The sequence below is a fragment of the Pleuronectes platessa genome, chromosome 9, assembly GCF_947347685.1.
Source record: "Pleuronectes platessa chromosome 9, fPlePla1.1, whole genome shotgun sequence".
In the NCBI taxonomy this organism is placed as follows: Eukaryota; Metazoa; Chordata; class Actinopteri; order Pleuronectiformes; family Pleuronectidae; genus Pleuronectes; species Pleuronectes platessa.
The window spans coordinates 4,753,665-4,778,177 of NC_070634.1; the positions used below are offsets into that span (position 1 = coordinate 4,753,665).

A 24,513-nucleotide genomic window follows, 5' to 3' on the forward strand; every position below is an offset into this window, starting at 1 on the left:
GTGTAGAGGGTGTTTTGTGCAGTTTAGTGCAGACTGAGACTTGCGGTAGAGCTGCTGAACAACTGTAAGCTGCAGGGATGTCTGTGCGCAACCCTCTGCGACGCCTATCACTTTGCCAATTGACTTATCCTTTGAGCCTGATGTTCAAGCAAGCACACCAGGCACAAAATCACCAATGGATCTCCAGCTGGGTTGAGAGCATACGACTCATATTTTAACACCCATCAAACCATTCAGTGACCCCTACTGTATATATAGTATGAAATAAGAATCTGTATGAATAGAATAGTACATGTCAGAAAGTAATGATGTGTGTGTTTGTTCATGATAGTTAGGGAACATACCATCCAGTTCAACAGTGAGATTCAGTGACGTGTATTAATAGTTTTTGGATGATGATGTAGGACAAAGGGATAAGATATCCAGATATCAATCTGAGGATACACACATAATCCTTCAAATTGTGGGTTTTTCTCTCATATGGGAAAATGTATAAATCCGACCATCCATCCATCATCTATCCATTATTTATACTTTAAATAATATTTTGGGGAACTTGGGAACTGGACCCCTGTTCACAGCCGAGATAGGAAATTATATCCTTTGTCAAATGCCTTTGTTAAAAAATGTCAAGCTTTTCTACACTCACACGCACACACACACACACACACAAAAAAAAAACAATGAACACAAGGTTCTGGTCTAACCATGGAGAGCAGTTTAGTGTCTTTGTCTTGCTCTTGGCTTAATAGTAAACATTGTGTGACATTGCTTCGAGTTAGGAGTTTGAAATCCTGTTGCGTTACATTCTGTGAATTATGTGGAGAAAGCTCCTTCTATGGAAGCTCTCTAATGAGGGTTATCTGTAAAGATATCAAACTTATCCATACGCTTGAATCATTCCAATGAACAACCATCCACTGGTCACTGTTAACTCTCATGCTCAACTCTGCATATGGGTTTAATGATCATGACATTTCTCAGTGTGAAATTACTGTCACATGTTTTCAATATTCCGGTCTTCTACATCCCTAATGACTTCAGGAAGCTGGTTGTAACTGTAAAACTGTAATACAGGTCTGTCACCATGAGGGGGAGGCTAACAGCACTTACTTCTGATGCCGCTGTCTGTTCCCCCCCGAAAAGCAGGTCTTATAAAGCATTTGAGTCCATCATGAATTGTTTCCATAATAACCACCCACTTTAAAATTAGGATCCTCAAAGACCATTGATCACAAATACCTCTTATTGAAAATCCTATCAAATTTACAAAAGTCAAGTACTTTACTGGGTTTTGATAGATTTGAATGGGGGAACATGTAATGAGTAAGTGTGGGCTGATTCATTGGTTTATTGGTACTGAATGAATGATAAATGTAATTTTGGCATGTGAATTTAAAATCAATGCAGACGTTATCCACCTTTCTATTAATCTGAAAAGCTATGTTTGTGGAGCAGGCCTTCAGCACATAAGACATTGTGCATACATTTGTCTTAATGGTCTTAATCAGGCCACCATCCCTCTGCTGTATCTCTGTGCACTCCAGTGGTGCTGCTGCCCCAATTTCTGCATCAGCAAGGTTGCTGTTTGTTTGTTCTCGCATGGAAATAGATTTTTTTCTATCTGCCCACCAAAGTGCCTCAAGGTAATCAGCATGCCATAATTGCAGGAAATACCTTATCTGCATGCAGTTATAGTTCTCTACCCCTCCAAAAGCCAGGCATTTCTCCTGTAGTGAATCCAATATTCCAGACATGTATGCCAGATTTGTTTAGTTATTTGTTCTCAGCAGCAGTGCAGCTATCACAGCTCTGCTGTGCTGCATAAATAAATTATGCAATTTAATGTGCCATATGCAACTGCAGAAATGTCTCTATTGTATTCTTCACACTTGGCAGGCAGCACTGTCTGTTTTTATGGATGATGATGCTTGTGTGCCACATGCTAATGTGCTACATAACTGCCAACTTACATTTTATTGGTGCATTTTCCCTAAGATGCAGTCTTTTGTATTCAGACTTCCCATCTGTAAGTTGCCAGCAGGACATAGACATAGGCCTTTTTACCAACCCAGTCTCATCAGAAAACGTTCAATGGCAACGTTGGTCCACTTGGAACGACGTTACCATCTCACAATCTGAGAGGCCAGATTGTGAGATGGTAACATTTAGTCCTCCCATTGTTTTGCATTGGCATGTTCTCACGTCACGTGACTCTCAAGCTCCCGTCGGCGGAGAGGAAAACATGGCGGAGATTCCTTGTTTTTTCAGATAAAAATATAATTTTGTAACTTAGTTTGGGCATAAAAATACATTCTGACACCATTTCTAGCGAGAAATGTGCTCTTTGCTTCCACAGTCTTCAGCCAGTTCGTGCTTATGATAAATAGTTTAATAGTTATCACGCATGTTTTTATCGTTGCTATGATGGTTGCCATGCCACCACGGCGCAGCGTGGTGTTTAAATCACGGTCCCTGCGTGGAGTCCTTCAGTGATCGTGAATGTTATTCATGTTATATAATAGTAATATTTGAGGCTAGATTACATCTCTAATGAGAAGGATCCTGCGAGTCTGTTCATACCGAGGCCGGCCCGAGTGCGCGACCGGACCGAGTGCGCGAGCGGACATGACGTGTGGCTGTCGTAAAAACCCTATTTGTAAACAACCAGTCCTTTAACTCAGCGCTGCGTCATAAACACGGCGCGCTTGGAAGACCACGATGTCATCTTCCTTCTGTCAGGTAAGTAGTTTATTGTTTTTAAAGATCGTTACGATCTAGGTTTACAGTCCGAGTGCGGAGAGAGTCCGTCAATCCACACTATGGACGCTGTTCATGAGCTAATACGCCATTGTTAGCCACATGCTTCAGCCCACGGTAGCCTGTGCTACCTGGGAGGTGAATACATGGTTGTTGAAACCAGTTCAAGACGCTTAGCTCATCATTGAGGGACGCTACAATATAAATATAAACATGAATTTTATTTATGAATGCTTTAGATTAATAAGGAGTGTATTTCTCTACCATTACTCCACAATATCAGATCAATTTGGTTTAATGTATAGTATGCAATATGACAATAATGTTTTCATGTTATGGAGTTGCGATTCATTTTATAAAACAATTGCTATGTTCTGTTTTTTAATCAAGGAGGATCCAAGTGAAGCTACAGGAGTTTCATTAACGTCAATAACTTGGACCGAACAGTTTGTTTTGCTTGATGAAGAGCAGGAAGGGCAGCCTGGAGAGAAAGAGAAGCCGGGTTGAGCCCACTACCATCATCCATGTACCACAAGGAAGATGAGGGAGAGAAATGATCCTACCATTAAAGAGGTACTTTTAAGTTACATACCAGAAACACCATTTTATATAATGTGCTAAATATACATTTTTATTACATCCCCAAAGTACGCTTGCTGAAATACAAGTTAATATCACACTGAAAGAATTTTGATCAATCATGCTTCCCTGCTGTGATTGTTTAACTGGGAAAACAACTTTTTCCACAGGAAGGCAAGTAAATTTAAGGAATACATGTGCAAAGTTTTCCTCTGTTATGTATAATGATGACCCCCATCAAACATAATGTTAGCAATATTTACACCTTTTAATTTATACTGATTATTTCTGTCTACATGTGTGAATTTGCCTTCATTAGTTTCAGAAAAGAGCGATGATGTATCGGTCAGTGGGCGGCAGCACGAGACTCCACAAACTAGTCTGTAAGCAAAGTAGACGAAGGCATCGAGGTTACGGCCTGCCATCATTGTTATTTTTGCTTAAGGGACTGAATATGTTTCATGCAGGAATATTAGCATTTCCCTTATATCTACCAAAACTGGTTGTTTCACAGACTGCAGTTTTGTTTTGATCCGATGTGGTGTGCAAATACAACCGTATCTGCAATGGGTTGTGTGGCATTAACATTTGTAACTCTAATTTTGTTTTGACAGACTGTGAAAAGAACGTTGAGAACATCACCACTCTACAGGAAGACACAGTCCAGTAATGGGTGTCAGAATTTCAGTAGTGAACGACAGGTACTGTGGAAAAATGTGTGTCATTGTTGTACAATGTCCTTTGACTCTGTTTACACAAGGTTAACACAAAAAGGTTTGATTGTAAACTGATATTGGTATGAATTCATGTTATTCTCCTCTTCACAAGAAACAAACAATCCAAATTACCTGCAGAACGCCCTTGATGGACGCTTCAGCTGCATCGTCAGACTGGCAAGACAGCAAGATGCCAACTTTAATGCCAATTTATTTGTGTAACATTCTGTGACCAAATGTATAGATAACTTTTTGTAGATTGTAAAAAGATAACCCATTTATTTAAAAAAAACTACACTAGAATTACCGCACTGCGTTGTATGACTCCGCTAACCAGTGCAGTGTCCGTCTACATATTTCTACATATTTTCTCTTGTATAAATGACACTGTGTCTCTTGACAACTGAAACCATAAGATGAGGTCAGTGTGGCCTTGACCTTTTGACTTTAACACAAATACACAGTTATCATCTCATCATCTCATCGTCATCCGCTTATCCGGGGTCGGGTCGCGGGGGGAGCAGCTCAAGCAGGGGGCCCCAGACTTCCCTTTCCCGGGCCACATTGACCAGCTCTGACGGGGGGATCCCGAGGCGTTCCCAGGCCAGTGTTGAGATATAATCTCTCCACCTAGTCCTGGGTCTTCCCCGAGGTCTCCTCCCCACTGGACGTGCCTGAAACACCTCCCAAGGGAGGCGCCCAGTGGGCATCCTTACCAGATGCCCGAACCACCTCAGCTGACTCCTTTCTAAGTAAAGGAGCAGCGGCTCTAATCCGAGTCCCTCACGGATGACTGAGCTTCTCACCCTATCCCTAAGGGAGACGCCAGCCACCCTTCTGAGAAAACTCATCTCGGCCGCTTGTACCCGCGATCTCGTCCTTTCGGTCATCACCCAGCCCTCATGACCATAGGTGAGGATAGGAACAAAGATCGACCGGTAGATCGAGAGCTTTGCCTTGCGGCTCAGCTCTCTTTTCGTTACAACGGTGCGGTAAAGCGAACGCAATACCGCCCCCGCTGCTCCGATTCTCCGGCCAATCTCACGCTCCATAGTACCCTCACTCGCGAACAAGACCCCGAGGTACTTGAACTCCTTCACTTGGGCTAAGGACTCATTTCCTACCCGGAGTAAGCAATCCATCGGTTTCCTGCTAAGAGTCATGGCCTCAGATTTAGCGGTGCTGATCCTCATCCCAGCCGCTTCACACTCGGCCGCCAGCCGATCCAGTGAGTGCTGAAGGTCACAAGCCAATGATCCAATGAGGACCACATCATCCGCAAAAAGCAGTGACGAGATCCTCAGACCACCGAACTGCAACCCCTCCCCACCACGACTACGCCTCGATATCCTGTCCATGTATATCACAAACAGGATTGGTGACAAGGCGCAGCCCTGGCGGAGACCAGCACCCACTGAGAACGAAACTGACTGGCTGCCGAGGACCCGAACACAGCTCTCGCTTTGGGAGTACAGAGATTGGATGGCCCTGAGGAGAGACCCCCTTACCCCATACTCCCGCAGCACCTCCCACAGTTTCTCCCGGGGGACCCGGTCATACGCCTTCTCCAGATCCACAAAACACAAGTGGACCGGATGGGCATACTCCCAGGCCCCCTCCAGGATCCTTGCGAGAGTGAAGAGCTGGTCCGTAGTTCCACGTCCGGGGCGAAAACCGCATTGTTCCTCTTCAATCTGAGGTTCGACGATCGGCCGAACCCTCCTTTCCAGCACCTTGGAGTAGACTTTACCAGGGAGGCTGAGGAGTGTGATACCCCGATAATTGGTACACACTCTCTGGTCCCCCTTTTTGAACAGGGGAACCACCACCCCGGTTTGCCACTCCTTTGGCACTGTACCCGACTCCCACGCGATGTTGAATAGGCGTGTCAACCATGACAGCCCCTCAACACCCAGAGCCTTTAGCATTTCTGGCTGGATCTCATCAATCCCTGGGGCTTTGCCACTGCGGAGATGTTTGACTACCTCAGTGACCTCCACCAGGGAAATTGACGACGAAACACCATCAACCTCGAGCTCTGCCTCCAACATAGAGGGCGTGTTATTCGGATTCAGGAGTTCCTCAAAGTGTTCCTTCCAACGTCCGACGACCTCCTCAGTTGAGGTCAACAGAGTCCCATCCTTACTGTACACAGCTTGGATGGTTCCCCGTTTCCCCCTCCTGAGGTGCCGGATAGTCTTCCAGAAACACTTTGGTGCCGACCGAAAGTCCTTCTCCATGACCTCTCCGAACTTCTCCCACACCCGCTGCTTAGCCTCCGACACGGCAGCAGCTGCAGCCCTTCGGGCCTGTCGGTACCCTGCAACCGAGTCAGGAGTCCTCCAGGATATCATATCCCGGAAGGCCTCCTTCTTCAATCGGACGGCTTCCCTGACCACCGGTGTCCACCACGGTGTCCGAGGGTTACCGCCCCTTGAGGAACCTAAGACCCTGAGGCCACAGCTAGCCGCCGCAGCTTCAGCAATGGAGGCTTTGAACACTGCAAATACACAGTTAGACAATCCGAAAACATACAGTTATGCCAAAATATATTTTGTTTCACATTCTAGATGGCATAAGCAGAGACATCAACTCAGGAAAAATATTTCTGTAGAAAAGAAAGCCCTGTACGTGTGTACGTATGTATACATACACACGTACAAACGCACTATTGAGACGTTTTGTTTTTTATCATATATTCTCAGGAAGGACTGATGCATTTACTGAGAGGGGACGTGAGGGCCTACTCTGCGTGCTCAGAGTTCAAGCCCAGCAGGCTGCAGCGGTCCTGACATATTCCGGAACAGCAGCACAGTCTTTGGATGACTCCTCTGAAGATGAAAACATGGCGAGGTACTTCTCCACTGATGAAGAACTGTGAGGGCTGTGATTAGCTACACTCTCTTGCTACAAGGCTACTCTTGCTACTCCCTGGCAGCCTTAGGAAGGCATTAGCTTGCTGTTGGGTAGCTGTTAGCTTCAGCATTTTTAGTTTTTAGCGGCCTGTCTGACGTTTATGTTTAAAACAAAAAAATCAGAGGGAACCATCTTCATAATTTAACACTATGGTTTGTTTGTGTGTCCTTCAGTTCTTCTCAAGAGAAGCAGTACAGGTGTGCCTCAGCTCCACGGTCCCTCCTGCAACCTCCGCTCCTGATGCTAACCTCATGTCTCCATCACACCAAGCAGCAGACCTGGATTGACAGACCTTTCTCCAGAGCTGCCCCCTCCCTCTGAAACCCCCCTCTCCAAAACACTATTTGTGTAGTTTTTAAAGTATTTTTTGCATGAGAATTGTTGATCATAACATTTCCAGCAGATGCCTTAATGTAATGTTTGTGCACAATAAATGACATTGTTCATAACATATTGGTATTTCCTTGCACTTCTACACCATGATATTGTCAGATAAGATGCTGATTACATTAAAGCAGTGAATGCTCTGCTTTAAGCAACATAAACACACAATGATCCAATGGATCTGAAGTAGAATGGGCACATTACATTCTGTAGAGAATGCCTCAGTAATTGAAGTCAGAAAATAACTTTCTTTATCTGAGGTTCCAGTCATTTATAGTCACAGCAAAGCACACAGGTCTGATTGTCTAGGGACACCCATATCATATTGTTTAAGATGTGTAACATCAAGTTTGTGTATCAGTGCAAAATACATACCGTCATTAGTCAAGAGTTCACTCTCTTGTTTACACTAAATTTAGGTGACCCAGATGTTTCACAATGCATCTGATAAGGTCTTATGAGAAACATTCTTGACATTAAAGAAATGAACACAGAGGATAGCAATAGATGTTTGACTCAAATCAGTAGCTGGTAATCAGCAGCCTGACTTTTTCAAACACATTAATACTACAATGAATGAGGTTATCAATCAGAAATCAACTATATCGTCACATTAGGTTTCTCTTGAGCTCATTGAAATTACCTTCACATTCCACTCACTGTCACCTGAACCATACTGTTGTTTCTGTATCTACAGTGACTTTTAGGGAAACATGTATAAAGCAATGTATAAACAATAATACATCTTATTTATATAGAGCTTTTCAAGAAGTGCAAGTACTTAACTGAGGGACAGCTCATACAAACAATATATATGTCTTAAATCCATGTGATGGGACAGCCTCACACTTGGATGTAAACCAATTTTAAAACACATTTACTTATACTGGAGATCTTTTAAATTAATGTCCCAGAAATGATTTCTGTAGATAACCCCTGCCTCATTCATTGTAGTAGTAATGTGTTTGAATAAGTCAGGCTGCTGATTACCAATAGGGTTTTTACGACAGCCACACGTCATGTCCGCTCGCGCACTCGGTCCGGTCGCGCACTCGGGCCGGCCTCGGTATGAACAGACTCGCAGGATCCTTCTCATTAGAGATGTAATCTAGCCTCAAATATTACTATTATATAACATGAATAACATTCACGATCACTGAAGGACTCCAAGCAGGGACTGTGATTTAAACACCACGCTGCGCCGTGGTGGCATGGCAACCATCATAACAACGATAAAAACATGCGTGATAACTATTAAACTATTTATCATAAGCACGAACTGGCTGAAGACTGTGGAAGCAAAGAGCACATTTCTCGCTAGAAATGGTGTCAGAATGTATTTTTATGCCCAAACTAAGTTACAAAATTATATTTTTATCTGAAAAAACAAGGAATCTCCGCCATGTTTTCCTCTCCGCAGACGGGAGCTTGAGAGTCACGTGACGTGAGAACACGCCAATGCAAAACAATGGGAGGACTAAATGTTACCGTCTCTCAGATTGTGAGATGGTAACGTCGTTCCAAGTGGACCAACGTTGCCATTGAACGTTTTCTGATGAGACTGGGTTGTTTTTACAGAGGGTACGGATTTTGAAATAGTCCCAAATTATAGACAAAACACTCATTTCAGATTTATGTTATTCATATTCCATATAACTATGAAAATGAATTATGACATTAAATAGTATTTAAGTATATAAAGAATAGATTGTTCTACATCCATTACGTCTGCTTCCTGAGAAGTGTCAGTGTGTTTGATATGGATTCTAAACTCTGTCAAAAATAAAACAGGCCAAGGTGTTTAAGCAGCTAAATACACACTCTGTAAGTCTGGTGTTTGATGCTGAACAGGAGATCTCTACACAGTAGGTTTATCAGAAATTGATAACATTTGACTTAATTTAATTTTAAGAATAACCATTTGTGTTCCTTCTAAGTGGCAATTGCAGGGGGAAATACTTCCCTTAATAAAATCTCGCGTTTTTTACAGCATTTTATTATTAAAACTAGAATAGAACAAAAATACTATGTCAGAATATGTTAACACTGATCTCTCTGCTATTGGTCCATCCGGCTCAGAGGCGATCATGGCCAACATGAGTCTGACTTCGCCGCAGTCGGTGGCACAGCTCAGTGTGATGCCCCGCTGCAGCATCAGAGCGCACATCCGCGGAACCGCCGACGCAATCACTGGTGTTTTATCTTTGGGAATGTAGCGGGGTTGGAGCGACAGACGTTCCCTGACTCCGTGTGAAGGAGAAGTGACTGATTCCTCCTGCAGCTGCCGTGAGATGGTTTGCGTCGGCCATGGCAAGGGGTCTGTTACCGTGGGGGTTCGTCAGAAAGCCTCTGTACATCCAGGTAAGCTACTGGGAAAGCCCGCTCCACCAACACTCTCAGATTATAACCTGCATGTTGGTGCGACTGAACACTGTCTCATACATGCTATTAACATCTGACCTTCATATATATTGCACATGCATGTGTTAAAAATTGCTGGTGTAGCACGGACCGAATCATAAAGTCACTTGATGCTCGACGGGAATCGACCATCCTCCTGATTCCCGTTGCTATAGCAACCACTTCCGTGTTGCATCCCGGTGGTACCGTCACAGAATCGAGAGGTGCTGGTTCTGAGGCTGCAAACCATCACCAACCTTAATTATACAACCTAAGCTTGGTGCTGATTCTGTTTATAAGTCACCACAGAGCAGAGCTGCTCCACCGGTTACCAAACGTTTCATGTCCTGTCATGTGTTGGATGTGATGCTGCCCAACTGGCCATCCTCCTCTCTGAAACTGGTAAAGCCAATTATGTCAATGGGGAAATTAGGTGAAGTCCACAGCGGCCTTCTTCATAAGTAAAATTTAACCGGGCTGCATGGGGAAGTTCCGAAAGGACATGTGGAGTCCTCAGGAACCACACTAGACATACTTAATAAAAGGTCATTCCCTAGTTGATTGAGTTGGTAAAGTAGAATCCACCCTCCAGTATCTTATTTCTTTGGCTGCATATTTCAGACTTTGAGCTCCAGCACAGACTCACAGCAGCTGGTGCTGCACACTTCCTGTCCCTGCCCCGCTGCATGTAAGAAACAAAAACTGTCAACTGAAGTGAAAAGAATAGAGGCAGAGACAGACGGTCTCAAGAGACGGCCACCAGCTTCGCTCAGTTTTCTAGTCCACCTCAGCCCGGCAGTAGCAGCATAAGAAGTGTCTGTCAGAGATCCTTGTAGTGAAGCTGTTTTTCTGCAGGAACACCGCAACTAGCGAGTCCTGTAATCCAGGAATGTGGCTTGTGGCAGGTTCAATTCTTAGTTTTATATTTCACGATCAAATACAAATTTGCTGGATCAAGCACAGTTTAGCTGACAAAACAATCAATAAAAAAGGATTTTGTCTCTTATGTGTTGCTGTCACCCAGCAGAGATGATTCAAACAGTTCAATGGTAACACACGCCTGAGTTTATTGTGTGTGTGGACCCTCTGTCTGCAATGTTAGACTTCGATTTACAGCATCAGCTGACAAATGCAATGTTCGCATGTGCTAATGTCGCAGCACTGAGTCAATGTGGAAAAAGATGTGCTTTGATTGTGTGTGTGGTGATTGGGGGGGGGGGTGTTGCTTACTGTCTGCACCGAGATTAGTCAGTGACAGTGTGATATCCTGTTCAGAGAGTCTGTGACAAGTGTCGACGCAGTGGTGAGCTGCTGATCCACATTTCACCTGGATCCCTTTTTATGTTTTTCTTTATTTTTGTAAAAGAGGTCAAGCAAACACTCCATAAGCTTCTGCTTTTCACTCTCACAGCCCCCTCCATCTGTTGTTCCTGTTTTCATGTCTTCCTCAGCTCTGCTTGGCAACCCATTAACCGGCAACCTCTGAGGGATATGGCTTTATAATCATACATAATGGATGAATGGTGTGCCAGCTGCAGAAAAAGAAAAGTGTCAGAAGCTTAATGTGCTGCTCTTGATCTCCTTGATCGCCTGTGCATTTCCACATCAGGTGACGCTCTGTCGCCCTACACTGTTTGCTCATATCTCTGTATGTTATGTCACAGAACTTCAGAGCTTCAATAGGATTAACAGGGATGTGGGTGTAGAGTAAATTCAACCGGATGAAGACAGACATTTCTTCCCATCCACCCCAGCATATGGCCACAGCTCACAGTCAGTGTCTAATTAATAGCTGTCACAGAAGCCACAATCAATATCACCTCATTAGCCATGTTTGTGTATCTCTTCCCCCCCACGCAGGGTCAATACGTAATCCCAGAGATAGAAATGCACTGCACAGGGTTGAGGTAAAAGCCACAATCTATCGACCAGAAGAAGGCCAATCATAAATTTGTCTCCACGCAGACTGTTATTGCCATGATGCTTTTGCTGTTGATGCATTTCACCTACGCAAAATCAATGTGAGGTACATGGAGCTCTTACTTGTGTGGTCACTTCTGTTAAACGTGCTGTGGGCCTGTACGGTCAGATTTGTAAGTAAACCAATCAGCAGATAAAGCAGCAAAATCATGTTCACATATGTAGCTGTTAATAGAATCATGTTCTGTTTTTGTGGGGTGTTTGTAAGATGATTGGTTTGGAGATGCTGCAATGTACACATCTTTTGATTAACTGTACTATTAGCAGCCAGAGAGACATTAAACAAATCTTGAGATGATTGCAACACAGTTTGTAAAGGGGTGAAGGAAGATCCCAATAGAAATAGAAACAATGGTGGCTCTTCCCGTCTGACCACAAATGCAACCAATTCACGCTGCGCTGCTCTTTTCATGTGACATGCCTCACTCTCCACAATCCTCTATCGTACACACCCTCCCAATTTGGCGGTCTATTTAAGCAGCAAAGATTTCCCATCTCTCCCTTTGCTGTCAATGCCTCTACTGGCCTGCCTCAGTACCGCTTCCAGTCGGTTCAGCCCCTCCACCACCACAGTATCTAGCCGTAGGCTCCGACAGGGGAGTCAAAGATATTCGTGAGTTGTCTTACTGAAGAAAGATTTTTTGTGACTGGCCACAAGGAAATACCTATGAAATCTGTGATTAGTACTAGTACGTCTAATTATCTCTGACAAGGAGGTTATGTGTGTTTATTTGTCTGTTATCTATCAGCATTACATAGAAAACTGCTGAATGGATTACATTAAAAATAAGTGTATGATCAGGGAACAACCCATTTAAATTTGGTTTTCCTCTGGAATAATGCATGGATTTAGTTGAAAAGAATCAGCGTCCTGTATTTACTATTAATAGCAATTCTAGTCTCCATGTGTAGTGAGTGGGTAGAGGGAGTAGAACGGGTCATAAATGGGTTAATGGAAAAACTACACTGTGTAGACATTTGAGTGGTCATCAAGACTAGAAAATATAAATACAAACCATTTACCGATTAGACAGGGTCGTCTATTAACCAGTTGGTTGGAGGTAGTAACCCTGGTTCCTCCAGTCTGCTTGATGAAGTGTCTTTGGGCAAGATAATGAACTCTAAAGTGTGCCAGCTGGCAGTGTGTAGTGCTGTATGGATGTTTAAATGTGAATGGGTGAATGTGGCTTGTAATAGTCGTTAGGACATTAGAGGGCTGTATAAAAACAGATCATTAACTTTATTACCTGTACTGTTTCAATATATTTTCGTGAAAATAATCGAATTCCATTTGTTGGAAGGATATATCAAAGCCCTCTCCGGTTTCAGGATGATTGAAAGTGGTCCAATTTAAATATGCGCTAACTACCATTGTTGACATTATCAGTAGATCAAATGATTCTGTGTAATGAGACAGATATCACTCAGAGTGAGAAACACAGAGAATTATCACGTGACTCACAGTGGCAAACATCATGTCAGACACCTCTGGTTGTTGGTCTGACATCCATTCATGGATTTAGAAATTAAGGCATCGAGGCATTTTCACAATACTGACTTAAAAGCACATAAACTCCACTGTGAAGAGGCAAATATGATTAGAGTGCAACATCAATGCTCACTGAAAGCATGATTACTGCACTAACGCTACTGTCAAATTCAGACTATTGATGGCATATCCTTTTAGAGACCGATGACAAATGATAAAATACACATCTCCCTTTCAACACTGATAATAATAATAAACTCCCATTTTTGAGTCTCCATCAAGTTATTTACTGTTAGAGTGTTTGGTCAAAAAGATCCCAGAGGAAGTTGTAGCAAAAGATTAATGCAGAAAGGAAAAAAGAAAGAGGGGGAGAGATGAAGACACTTAAGCCAATAAAGAAAATTGGAACTGAAAGTGCCAGAGGTTGGAGGCAGGGGGAGTCCATCAATGTCAAGCACTGAGTGCAAGAATCATTAATAGACAGGAAAGTAGGGCAGCTAAAAAGTCCTTTTCACTAATGTTCTCAAATTGGAGTAATGCCATTATGCATCTAAGTAGACTGTATTTATCGACTGGGTAATTAGAAAGAAAATCCAATGACCAGGTAATGAGTCTGGAGCCTGTTCCACTGTTCCAATACAAACAGCATTTTCCTTTAATTACGTAGCATCTATTTAAAAGTCTCTGATACAATGCAGTTTGAAACTAATTTATATTCAATTTACACTCACTGTTTCCTAATAAACAACAGAGATGAATGTGTGATTTGCCTTTAAAGTAGCACTAATTAATATCATAGTGAAGAACCTTGAGTGAATTACCACTCCACAGTCCCCTTCAATTCTCTGAAGCATCTTTTGCCTCATTGTTTTGGTTTTTACTGCCAGCAAAGCTGTTCGGTGGCTGGTCACAGGACTCCAAGTGCCAATTTTACTTCATGTCTACTGGAGGTTTAAAAAGGGCTGTTTTCTAACACGTTGATTATAGGTCAATGTTGTGCTCGGTTCTTCTGTTGTACCCATGGAGCCCAAAATAATGACAATGTAAATTTTTTTGCACTGTTGGATATCAATTTGCATCTCATTTACCCAGTCTCCCGCTCACACACAAATGGCAACGAGATACCCCGCAAGGACTGTTGCCCAGGTAACGTAGAAGATATAATATAGTGATGTATATTAGTGAGGTAGAAGCATAGTGAAGCACAAAACTCTGCATGCTCAATGAGGACTGGTACGGCACTCACATTAAGTTGGGCAATTTGGCACACAAAAAAACGCACCAAATTTCAACCATCTTCACGGAACAGCTCTGCGGTCCAACTCAAGTCCTCCAATCCCAGATAACAGAAGTACTGTCCACCATTGAGACCTTAATTTATTCTTCCTTCTCTTCCTTCTCTTCTTCCTCCTAATCAAATGTAGGTTTACACTCAGTATGGCGATCCTTGAAATCATACTCCTATTCTACTGAGGCATTTCAAGGGCCCGGTTCGGACCCAGTGCCTAATCTCAGAACCGTTTCCAGAAATCTGGCTGGACCCTGGCACCAACACTTTGCCTGTCTTGGAGAAAGATTTGCTTACTCAGGGACCGTTGATGGGATTATTGTGACCAACAAGATGCGTTGCATGGAGGAGACAAACTGTCTCCTTGTTCTTACTGTAGTCCTCCGTCGTTGATGTAATGCCAGTGCTGCTGAGACGTGTAGAGTGATGCATACAGTGACCCATTGGGCCCATGGCAAAGCTTATAAGGTTCATAAGTTGAACCAACTCCAAACCAGCCCTAGCACCAGGCTCACCTTGGTTGGGAGGGGAGACTTATGCAGACCCATGCCTTGCCTTTGGCAATCCATGTAGTCGCTGGTCTGCATGGGGCGAGTGATCAAGTGTCGTTTTTTTATTTCATTGTAATCGATTAAATTACTTCAGGTTTATACAAAAATAACTGTTCTCCACAGAAGTTTCCATAGTAAGTTGACATTGTGTGCTCTTCACACAAAAGAAAGAACTGAAAATAAGGCCTCGGGACAACAAAGATGACTATCCTCCTCTCATTAATCTAAGTAACAAGGTGTCACGGCTGGATCAACAGTTCATTTATTTGAGATCAACATGAGAGGCAGAGTTATTATTAGGCATAAGTTCTACTACCAGGATTTCGATCACCATTAGAGAGTGGACTATTTAAAATGTATGACATTTAAAGAATGTATCTAGAAGAATGTGAGAACGGATATCAAGAGGTGTAATAAGACTGTGGTTGAAAGTGTCTTCCATGGAGGCTAAACTGGAACTGAACTGCAGTGATTAATGGACAACTGGTGCTCTGGGCTGTTGTGGCAATAACAAGTTGTCTGTGCGCTTATGTGAGTGTATGTCTTTGTGCGTCTCTGTAAATGTGTCTGTTTCACTGTGTGCTTGTGTGTGTGCATGTGCATCGTAATCAGCTGATCTGAATCAGTCGAATGTGCTCAGAATGCAGTTAATGGTTGCCGTAGTGAAACTGCTTCGATACAGCTGGTTCAAGCAGGGACAATAGTGAGACACACCTCTGAAACTATTAATGGGGACATATTATGAAAAGTCCACCTTTGTAGTGCTAATACATGTTAATTTGTATATATTACAATATATATACAATCAGTAATACCATTTTATTGTGACCTCGCAGATATTTCATCTAACATGTTTGAATTCTCCAACCTGTTTCCCACAGGCCAGATTCTCTTACCTTCATATGAGGTACCTGTTCTTCTCCTGGCTGACGCTGTTCGTGGGCAGCTGGATCGTCTATGTGAAGTACTCCTCCTACACAGAGCTGTGTCGAGGACACGACTGCAAAAATTCAATAGTGAGTGTTTTCCATTTCCAAGGTGGATCCATCCATCCAGATCTCATACCAATATATAAACTGTTTATTCACAGTGTACATGTGGTCATACTCCAGTTCATGTTGGGCTGTCGATTTCTCCCATTGTGTGTTTCAGTGTGACAAATATAGAAAGGGAGTCATTGATGGCTCTGCCTGCAGCAGCCTGTGTGAGAAGGACACACTTTATCTGGGGAAATGTTTCACTGCCAAGCCAAACAGCCAGGTCCGTTTTTTTTTGTGTGTCTTTTTTATCGTTCCTCTATGCTCTAATTGTTATTGATCCAACTGGACCCCTGGCCTGCCTTGTTCATTTCAGGTTTACTCAGGGAGCTGGGGAGACCTGGAGGGAGTCATTAAATGCCAGATGGAGGAGGCTCCTCATTTCGATTTAGGGAATGAGATGAAGCCCAGGAAGGAAGCGGCGGCCTTCGACAAGCCCACCAAGGGCACCTCAGTGGAAATGTTCAGGGAGATGATTCTCGATCACCTTAAGGTTAGGAACTTTCCGTCCTAATGATACAGTGTTAGGTTTATCACTAATTTTGCATTCATGTGGTGTCAGAATATAAAAGTTACAAACGGAAAATGCACATGCCAATATAAATGTATAACATCATTTTATGATTAATACATTTTAAATTATTTGGATGCCTCTAAAACCTGATCCCTTTTCTTTGCCCTTCGTTTATATGCACTTGTTGTGAAGACGAATGAAGTTGATTAAACGCTTTAAACGACTGAAAAACACAAACACACCGAAGTCTGAATTAAAAAAATCTTGATTTGCCCTTTTCTTTTTTGCGTTTACAGGCTAAACTTGGGGCTCAGGCCAACCTCGCAGACCTGACAACCCAAGTGTTGACAGTTGCCGATGCCAACAAGGACGGTCACATCTCTCTGCCCGAGGCTCGCTCCACGTGGGCTCTGCTTCAGCTCAATGAGTTCCTGTTAGCTTTAGTCCTACGAGACAGAGAGCACATGCCCAAGCTGCTGGGTTTCTGCGGAGACCTGTATGTGATGGAGAAGGTGCCACACTTTCCTATGTATGGGATCAGTCTACCCTGGATTATGGAAGTGTGGATTCCCACCGGTCTGCGTCGCAGCATGGACCAGTGGTTCACTCCCTCCTGGCCGCACAAGGCCAAGATCTCCATCGGACTACTGGAACTGGTCGAGGATGTTTTCCACGGCAACTTTGGCAGTTTCCTCATGTGCGATGTGAGCGCCACCAGTTTCGGCTACAACGACCGCCACGACCTGAAGGTGATTGATGCGTGGTACATTGTTCCCGAGGCCATCTTCCAAGAAGCCATTAGGCAACAGCAATGCAACGTGGACGAGGACTGTCTCTACGGGGCTGACTGCCTCACTTCGTGTGACCTCACCAAGCACCGCTGCACACAAGAGGTGACCAGGCCAAACTTGGCCAAAGCCTGTGAAGCAATAAAGGACTACGTTCTGAGGGGGGTGCCATATGACATGCGTGCAGCGCTTGAAAAGCAGCTGTATGCCTGTATTGCACTGAAAGGTTCAACAGAACAGATGGAAATCGAACACTCACTGATATTGAACAATCTTAAGACTCTGTTATGGAAGAAAATCTCACACACAAAAGACTCGTGACAGATAAGCACTTAACACGGGTACCAAGACCAAATACTGTCCTTGCATTAATAAAAAAATTATAATTCGTTTTTACTGTGGTAAAAATAGGAATCTCTTTAGTTCAACTTACATGTATAAGAGAGTTGGTTCTGTAATTGTTATGGAAAGTGATTTTAGTACTAAATTATGTAATAAGAAAGCTGATGCACTGGAGCAAAATGACAAGTGGGTTTTCAAAATATGAACTGACAATAATAAATTTGACTAAGAATCATGTGCACAAATTGTAAGTGCTTGCTTGAGCTTTTTCAGTGAAGTCTAAATTGAGCCAGGCAATATCTTAACTGGGTTGTTCCATTTTCACATTACCAAGACATGGCACCGTAGGCACAACAAATTCTGTAGAAGTGACAACTTTAGTGCAAGAAGTCATGCTGACTCTGCAGAACTAATTGGCCTTTTTCTTGCATGACCCAAACATACGGAAACTTTTTATTGACTGTTCCATCAGCCCATTAGCACAGTTCTATTGAATAATTTAGTTATATCATAATACCTTTAGGATCATGAAGGCAGAGGATACATAGGTACACTTTGACAAAGTACACAAGAGAGCCAACTCTTTTCAACAAATTTATTTCGACAAAGTCCTGCAGTAGGACCCCTACAGACTGGGGCCTCAGTCTGCATCCTCTTGTTCCTGAGCCCGGAGGAAGCTGGCCTTCTTCTGGGCGACGCGGTCTTTCCTCTGAGCCAGAGACAGCTTGGCACGGTTCCACCTAGGTTACAGAAAACATTACACAATTTACCATTAGCGGTTGTATAATTGGTATTTTTCAAGTTTGGTGCAAAACTGAGCTCGCTTCAAGGTTGGATTAACACCACACCCTTCAAAAGTTGCTACAAATTTATTCAGAATAAACCTTCAGAAATGATGTAAACATATTGAGATTTTAATGTCACCTCTTCTTCTTGACTTCCTTGACAGGCTTCTTTTCATGGACAGGGTTCTCACGAATGGAAGCATGAGCCTTTTTGTACATTTCCTCAATCTGAAAGATAGAAACCCCAACAGTCAAATAACACTTCACATCTCATCTCTGTGCAATTTAATTCTTACAGCTGGATTAGATATTTGTAGATTTTTTAAAGGGTGTAAAAGGACACATTAAATCAAATGTGCCCAAATTTGACATGTGAGCACAGCAGGGGACCCCCAGCTTGATTCACAGAGAAAGAATTGCATCTGCTGCTTCTCACAAGCAGCAGATGCAAAAATGAAGAAAACTGTGGTTTGTGGTGTTAAGAGCCGACACCGTTGTCGTTGCACCTGCCTCTATCTGCTGCTCAACCTCTCATCTGAATTATGAAGATTTGTTGCTGTTGTGAACATGTGTGCATAGAGCCTCCCGCTGCGTTGTACACGTGTGAAAGGCAAACCGCGGGTAAACTGTAGCCATCCTCTGGGTTTCATGTCGACTTAAATCACCAACATAAAATCTCATCTGCGAACATTTTTTTAAAAGCCATCAATTTTATTTACAACGCACAGATTACTAAGAGAATGATGATAGATTTTTTTAAGGATGCATGATATATTACCGGCTCGATAATGGGAATTTTATATTATTCTTTATTGATCGGAATCTGAAATTACAGCCCATAAAACGTTGGATAAACACAGTGCGCCTGGTCAAGCTCATGACGTCATTCATCCATGCCTGTCCTACCCAACTTGATGCGTTTACGTCGAAATAGAAACAGCTTTGCCGTTGTGGAAGTTTTTCACACCTTCTGAAAGTGACTGTAGAATTGTAATGTGCAACGGTTCCGAGGGGAAAAAACATTTGCATTTTTAACAGATCAAACTAGTAATTATCGGTATCGGGTGGGAAAAAAAATCCATATCATGCATCTAGACATTTCAATTGAATGAATAGCCAATAGGAGCCATGTCGAGTGGATATGACAAGATCAGCACGGCATCTCTACACATCTGCATTTAGGTAACTAACCTGATTCTGTATTAAAATGCAGTTATTGATAAGCTCAATTTCCTTCCGTTAATGGAATTGTGTCAATAACTTGAACTGGTACCATGACCCATTTAACTCAATGTCAAAATATAACTGCCAATATTTCAAAATATATGATCAGTGTATTGGGGCCATGAGATCTTTCTCCTGAAGAATCACTGCTGACCACTGTGATGGTCCAAATCTCTTGGCACCTGAGCTACCATTCTGACATGCGGCACCTTCAGGAGTGATGGCTGCGGCATGGATATTGCGCAAACACTTTAAATGGCCCAGACGAGATCAACACCAACACAAGAACACCATTTGTATAAAGCAACAGAGTGGAGAGGTTATTTCATAATGCATAAAGGGGACTTGCCGAATCAGGGGCGACTCCATTCTTGATGAACCGGGAAAATTGCTTCTTGTAAGCATCCTCGTCTTCCTCCATCAAGTAGCTCATGTACTCTGACACGTTGATGCCCATGATGTGCTTGCGATGGACCTCAGCATTGAACTCCTTGCTCTCTGCGTCATATCCAGGGAAGCGTTTGGTGCTGGAAGACAAACAAGGTGCAGATATGAGGTAATGCTTAAGTTGGTTCATTTAAAGCATCAACATATTCAAACTCAACGCAGAACCTCCTCAACTAGGTAACATGAGCTCAAGTTATATTGACCACAGTGCTGCATTATAGTTTGTACATATTGCATCGATGTTTCAGCATTTAACCCGTTTCCACAGTCACACCAGACGCTAGAATGATCACATGAATAATTTATATTGTCTAATTCGAATGCTGTCCAAACCATGACTATATGTCAGGATTTGGAAATGGTGTCATTCGGCTGCTGTTTTCACATCTCACAAATAAAACCTACAAAAATAATTGCATTCCACTAGGAACAAAAATACAAGAGTAACTATTTAAGTGAGACTACCTGACGAGTTGGCTCACCAATCTACTCCAATCCACATTTTAATGCTGGGTTTAAAACTGCAGTGACTGAAAACTGAAGCTGCTAAATGGATCAAACGAGTGTACAGTTCACAAAAGTGCATCCATCAATAAAACAGCCTGAATTGCATTATATTTAATTTACATTTAAAAACATCCAACGACATGAAGTCAGTCTGTATCAGTCGTCAGTAATCTCCACATTGATTTGACATTCATTTTGAACATGGGGCTGCATCTTTAGCCTTCACTATGTCAGGGTGGACTCCTTGGCAGTCTTGCTACTCATTACTCCAGTGGTCAACAAGATTGCGCTTCTCTACTCTTTTCTAATTATTCACACTTAGAGCTGATCTCTATAAAAATCTGCTGAATTCATAGTCATCTTCTTCTGCAACAATGAAGGTAAAAAAAACAACTAATACATTCAGCTGGAAGTACTCTGCAGCCTGAATGCACGCGTCTGTCCGTCTCTGTCGCTCACACAAGCTGATAACAAGCATTTAGTTATTATTCTATGGTGTCTAATCATCAATCCGAATCGCATCGTTCACTTTTACACTGATTAAGTGGCTGTGCGAGTCTCGTGTGTAGCAGATGAACCATGTGTGCACAGTGCTGGTTAGTGTCTGTGTTTATTGTTAAAGTGTGAGCGCAGGTCAGTGGGAGGACCTTTATTGTGTTTCTGTCCTGATACTGAAGCAACAGTGGTTATTATGCAGTGACAGGACATAGCTGAAAACATGAATTGATTATGTTTCGCAAGGAGTCGTTTACGTCTGTATTGCATCGAAGAAACCATTTGCCCCCCCACGCAGGAACAGGGTTGGATGTCACATTTGCACATCCAAACAGGTCCTTTGTTAATGTGATCATTTTATTTTTTGAATGAGGTACAATGCTTTTCTCTTTAAGGGGATTTCTTAAAAAGCATAGAGATATTTCATGCAAACTAGCAGGCTGACCAACTGAAACATCCGGTATTATACAGACCAACCTCGATGTGCATTCACCACTTTCACAGATTACCAGAACAAGTATTTTAGTGGTTGGTCCTTCATATGTGGCTATATTCTTTTCGCCACCAAACAGAATATAGCCACATGCATTACAAAAACCCAACAAGGATTATTTCCTGATTACAGGCACCGGCAGAGTAAAATGTTGTGGGTGGCCCAGGCAACCACACTCTTTAAGTTCAAACATTACAATATGACTTAAGATCTGTCTGTTCCAATTAATAAAATTAAATCATGAGGCAAATTAAAGAACGGTTATCATGAAAAGGTCCTGTAAAGAGAAATATTCTCATCACATCAGGAAACAGGTGGTAGTGCTAATAAAGTGGCCTGAATACAATCATATCATATGTTTATCGTTTGGTCACATGGCCTGCATTGCTCTGTAGAGCACTTTGAAGGCGAGGGTGGGCACAAGGTTACCTGTGTGGGATGGACAGGCCTCCATCCACAGCCCCCTTCAGAGCACCGAACACCTTGTTGCCTGTGGTGGTTCTGGCAAGCCCGGCATCCAGGTAGCAAGTGAAAGCGCCTGGCTGACCATCAACACTCTCCACGTTAAACTCGTCACCGGTCACCTCCACCTGGCCTTCGTACACCTTATCCAGGCCAAATTTGTTCAGCAGCTGAGGAGTGAAAATTTGACATATTGTGGACAAGCTTTTACAACCATAACCTGACAACTTATCTTGAAAAGGTAAAAACCGAATCTCTGAAACATCGACCAACTGAAACATCCGGTACTTATAACTGGAGTCAATAAAAATACAGCCACAGTTATACATACTCTGCGGGCGGCGAGCAGTCCAGTGCAGTAGGCTGCTGCGTAGTTTGTCAGGCCCACGGAGACCCCGTATTTTGGCAGCTCGTGTGAGTAAGCAGCACACACGATCATGTCACCCTCAATCTTGGCATAGGCAATCTGCAACGCAAACACATGGAGTAATGAGGTCACCCATTGAGGTACCTGGACATGGACTTAACACTGATGACCGATAGATATAGATAACTTTATTCATCCCCGAAGGGAAATTAAGTCGTCATGGCAGCCGGTACATTTGAATACAATAATATACAATACAATAGAATAAAATAAAAATATTGAGGTAGAAAGAATAAAAACAGAAACAAGATAAATAGGTAGATAAGGTGCAGTGGCAAGATGATGGTGATAGTACTGACGATATGCTGGTAATGTTATTGTTAGACAGTACTGGTCTACACAGTAGAATTTCAATTGATTACTTATTACTACTCAGATGGGACGCTATGTAACAGGTATGACCTGCTTCAACACACCTTTATTTAACAGATGCACACAAACGTTCACATATGTCGGCAGATTTAGGAGAGTTTTTAAAAAGACAATCTCGGCCGATGCTCACCTGGCAGACGATGTCCCTGTTTGAGAAGCGGACAATCATCCGGTACTTGGGTGTGTTGTACTTGTTCTTATCTTGAACGACCAGGCGTTTGCGGGCAAAGAAGTCGGTCTTTCCCTCTGGAAGCAGAACAAACACACTTCCGTTACTGACAAACAAAAAGAAGTGTAGCCTGGATGCTGAGAGGGAGCGGACTGTCACAGGTTGTCTCACCTCTCCTCCTCCTGAACTTGACCTGGTACCTCTTGAAGTAGGACTTGTTCTTCACCACTTTAACAAAACCCTGCAGGAGGACATAAAGACTTCAAAACAGGAGAAGAAAAGACAACTCCATGATAGGTTGGCAGATCTGCTGCGTTAAGTAGTTGAGCTGTCAGTGTCAGAGTCAGGAGTCGACCTGGCTAACATGAGCTAGCTGCGCTATGGGAAGTGAGCAGCGGGAGCTAGCACGGCTGCTACACCGGAGTTGACGATGAGCAAGCAGGCTAAAGACCCGCTGAACATACTGGTAAAACAGGGGAGGTGAAGCTGGGGACTCGGTGGTGACACACTGGTGAAAACAACACTAACGCAGTCCATAGACCACAGGAAGCGGGGAGTTTGGGACGGTGGCCATTAGGCCACGTTGAATAGGACTCGGGTGAGTGTTAGCAAGACTGAATCTATCTTCATCTGAACACCAGCGACATGTTTTCAAACATCTGACCCGACACCGCACACTATGTCGGTCTGTGGCACAAATGTAGGCGCATATTGGGACGAGGTACCAACCATTTTTGCGGTCTTTTCGTCTCCTTAGTAAGGAGCCCGGAGCCAAAGACTGGGGCTTGACTCCGCTGCACTGGAAAAAGAAAGAGCGGGGAGCGCATGCGCCGTAAATACCATGTGACAGGAACAGGCCGTGCCGCAAAGGATTCGTCACTCTGCCCCCTGTCGACCTGGAGCGGACAGGCACCACGACGACTGACCAAATTCACACCTGACCCAACCAAAGTGTCAGCGGTGTTATAGGTCCAGTGTGTGGGATTTAGGTGAAGGGGATCTACTGCCAGAAATTGATTAGGAAATAATCCTAGTAATGTTTTCACTAGTGTGCCTCATATAAACTGTACAAATTATATTTGAATACTTTATATTTACATTATGAGCAGGTCCTCTCCATAGAGGCAGCCATGTTATTTACAGTAGTCCAAACTGAACTGAAAACCTTTTGTGTTTTTACGACTGAAGGCTACCACAGGTTCTCTGTCATGTTTGGGAGGGTGAGGTGAGGGGTATTCAGCTGCAACATGAAACTTCACCACTAGATATCACTAAATTGTACACACTGAAACTTAAATGCTGAAAAAAATGAATCTAGTCCTTATTTGTGGGCTTTATGCTCCAAAAACTCAAACATCAAAACTATTCTCATTCAAAACATTGGTGCT

The 24,513-nt window shown here is 43.1% G+C and overlaps 2 protein-coding genes across 2 annotated transcripts; one reads left to right on the top strand and one right to left on the bottom strand.

Moving 5' to 3' along the window:
• Positions 1-9,494: 9,494 nt before the first annotated feature.
• Positions 9,495-17,949, top strand: LOC128448514 (divergent protein kinase domain 1A). Its single transcript, XM_053431201.1, has 5 exons — positions 9,495-9,716; positions 15,945-16,079; positions 16,216-16,323; positions 16,417-16,593; positions 16,911-17,949. Exons 1-5 carry the CDS (start codon positions 9,663-9,665, stop codon positions 17,721-17,723), a joined length of 1,287 nt encoding a protein of 428 aa, XP_053287176.1. The 5' UTR covers positions 9,495-9,662; the 3' UTR covers positions 17,724-17,949.
• Positions 17,950-18,325: 376 nt separating this feature from the next.
• LOC128448515 (60S ribosomal protein L5) lies at positions 18,326-23,993 on the bottom strand. The gene is made up of 8 exons (XM_053431202.1): positions 23,855-23,993; positions 23,297-23,366; positions 23,087-23,202; positions 22,489-22,623; positions 22,125-22,327; positions 20,103-20,280; positions 18,669-18,757; positions 18,326-18,484 (listed from the first exon to the last, which is right to left on the bottom strand). Exons 1-8 carry the CDS (start codon positions 23,855-23,857, stop codon positions 18,385-18,387), a joined length of 894 nt encoding a protein of 297 aa, XP_053287177.1. The 5' UTR covers positions 23,858-23,993; the 3' UTR covers positions 18,326-18,384.
• Positions 23,994-24,513: the final 520 nt, after the last annotated feature.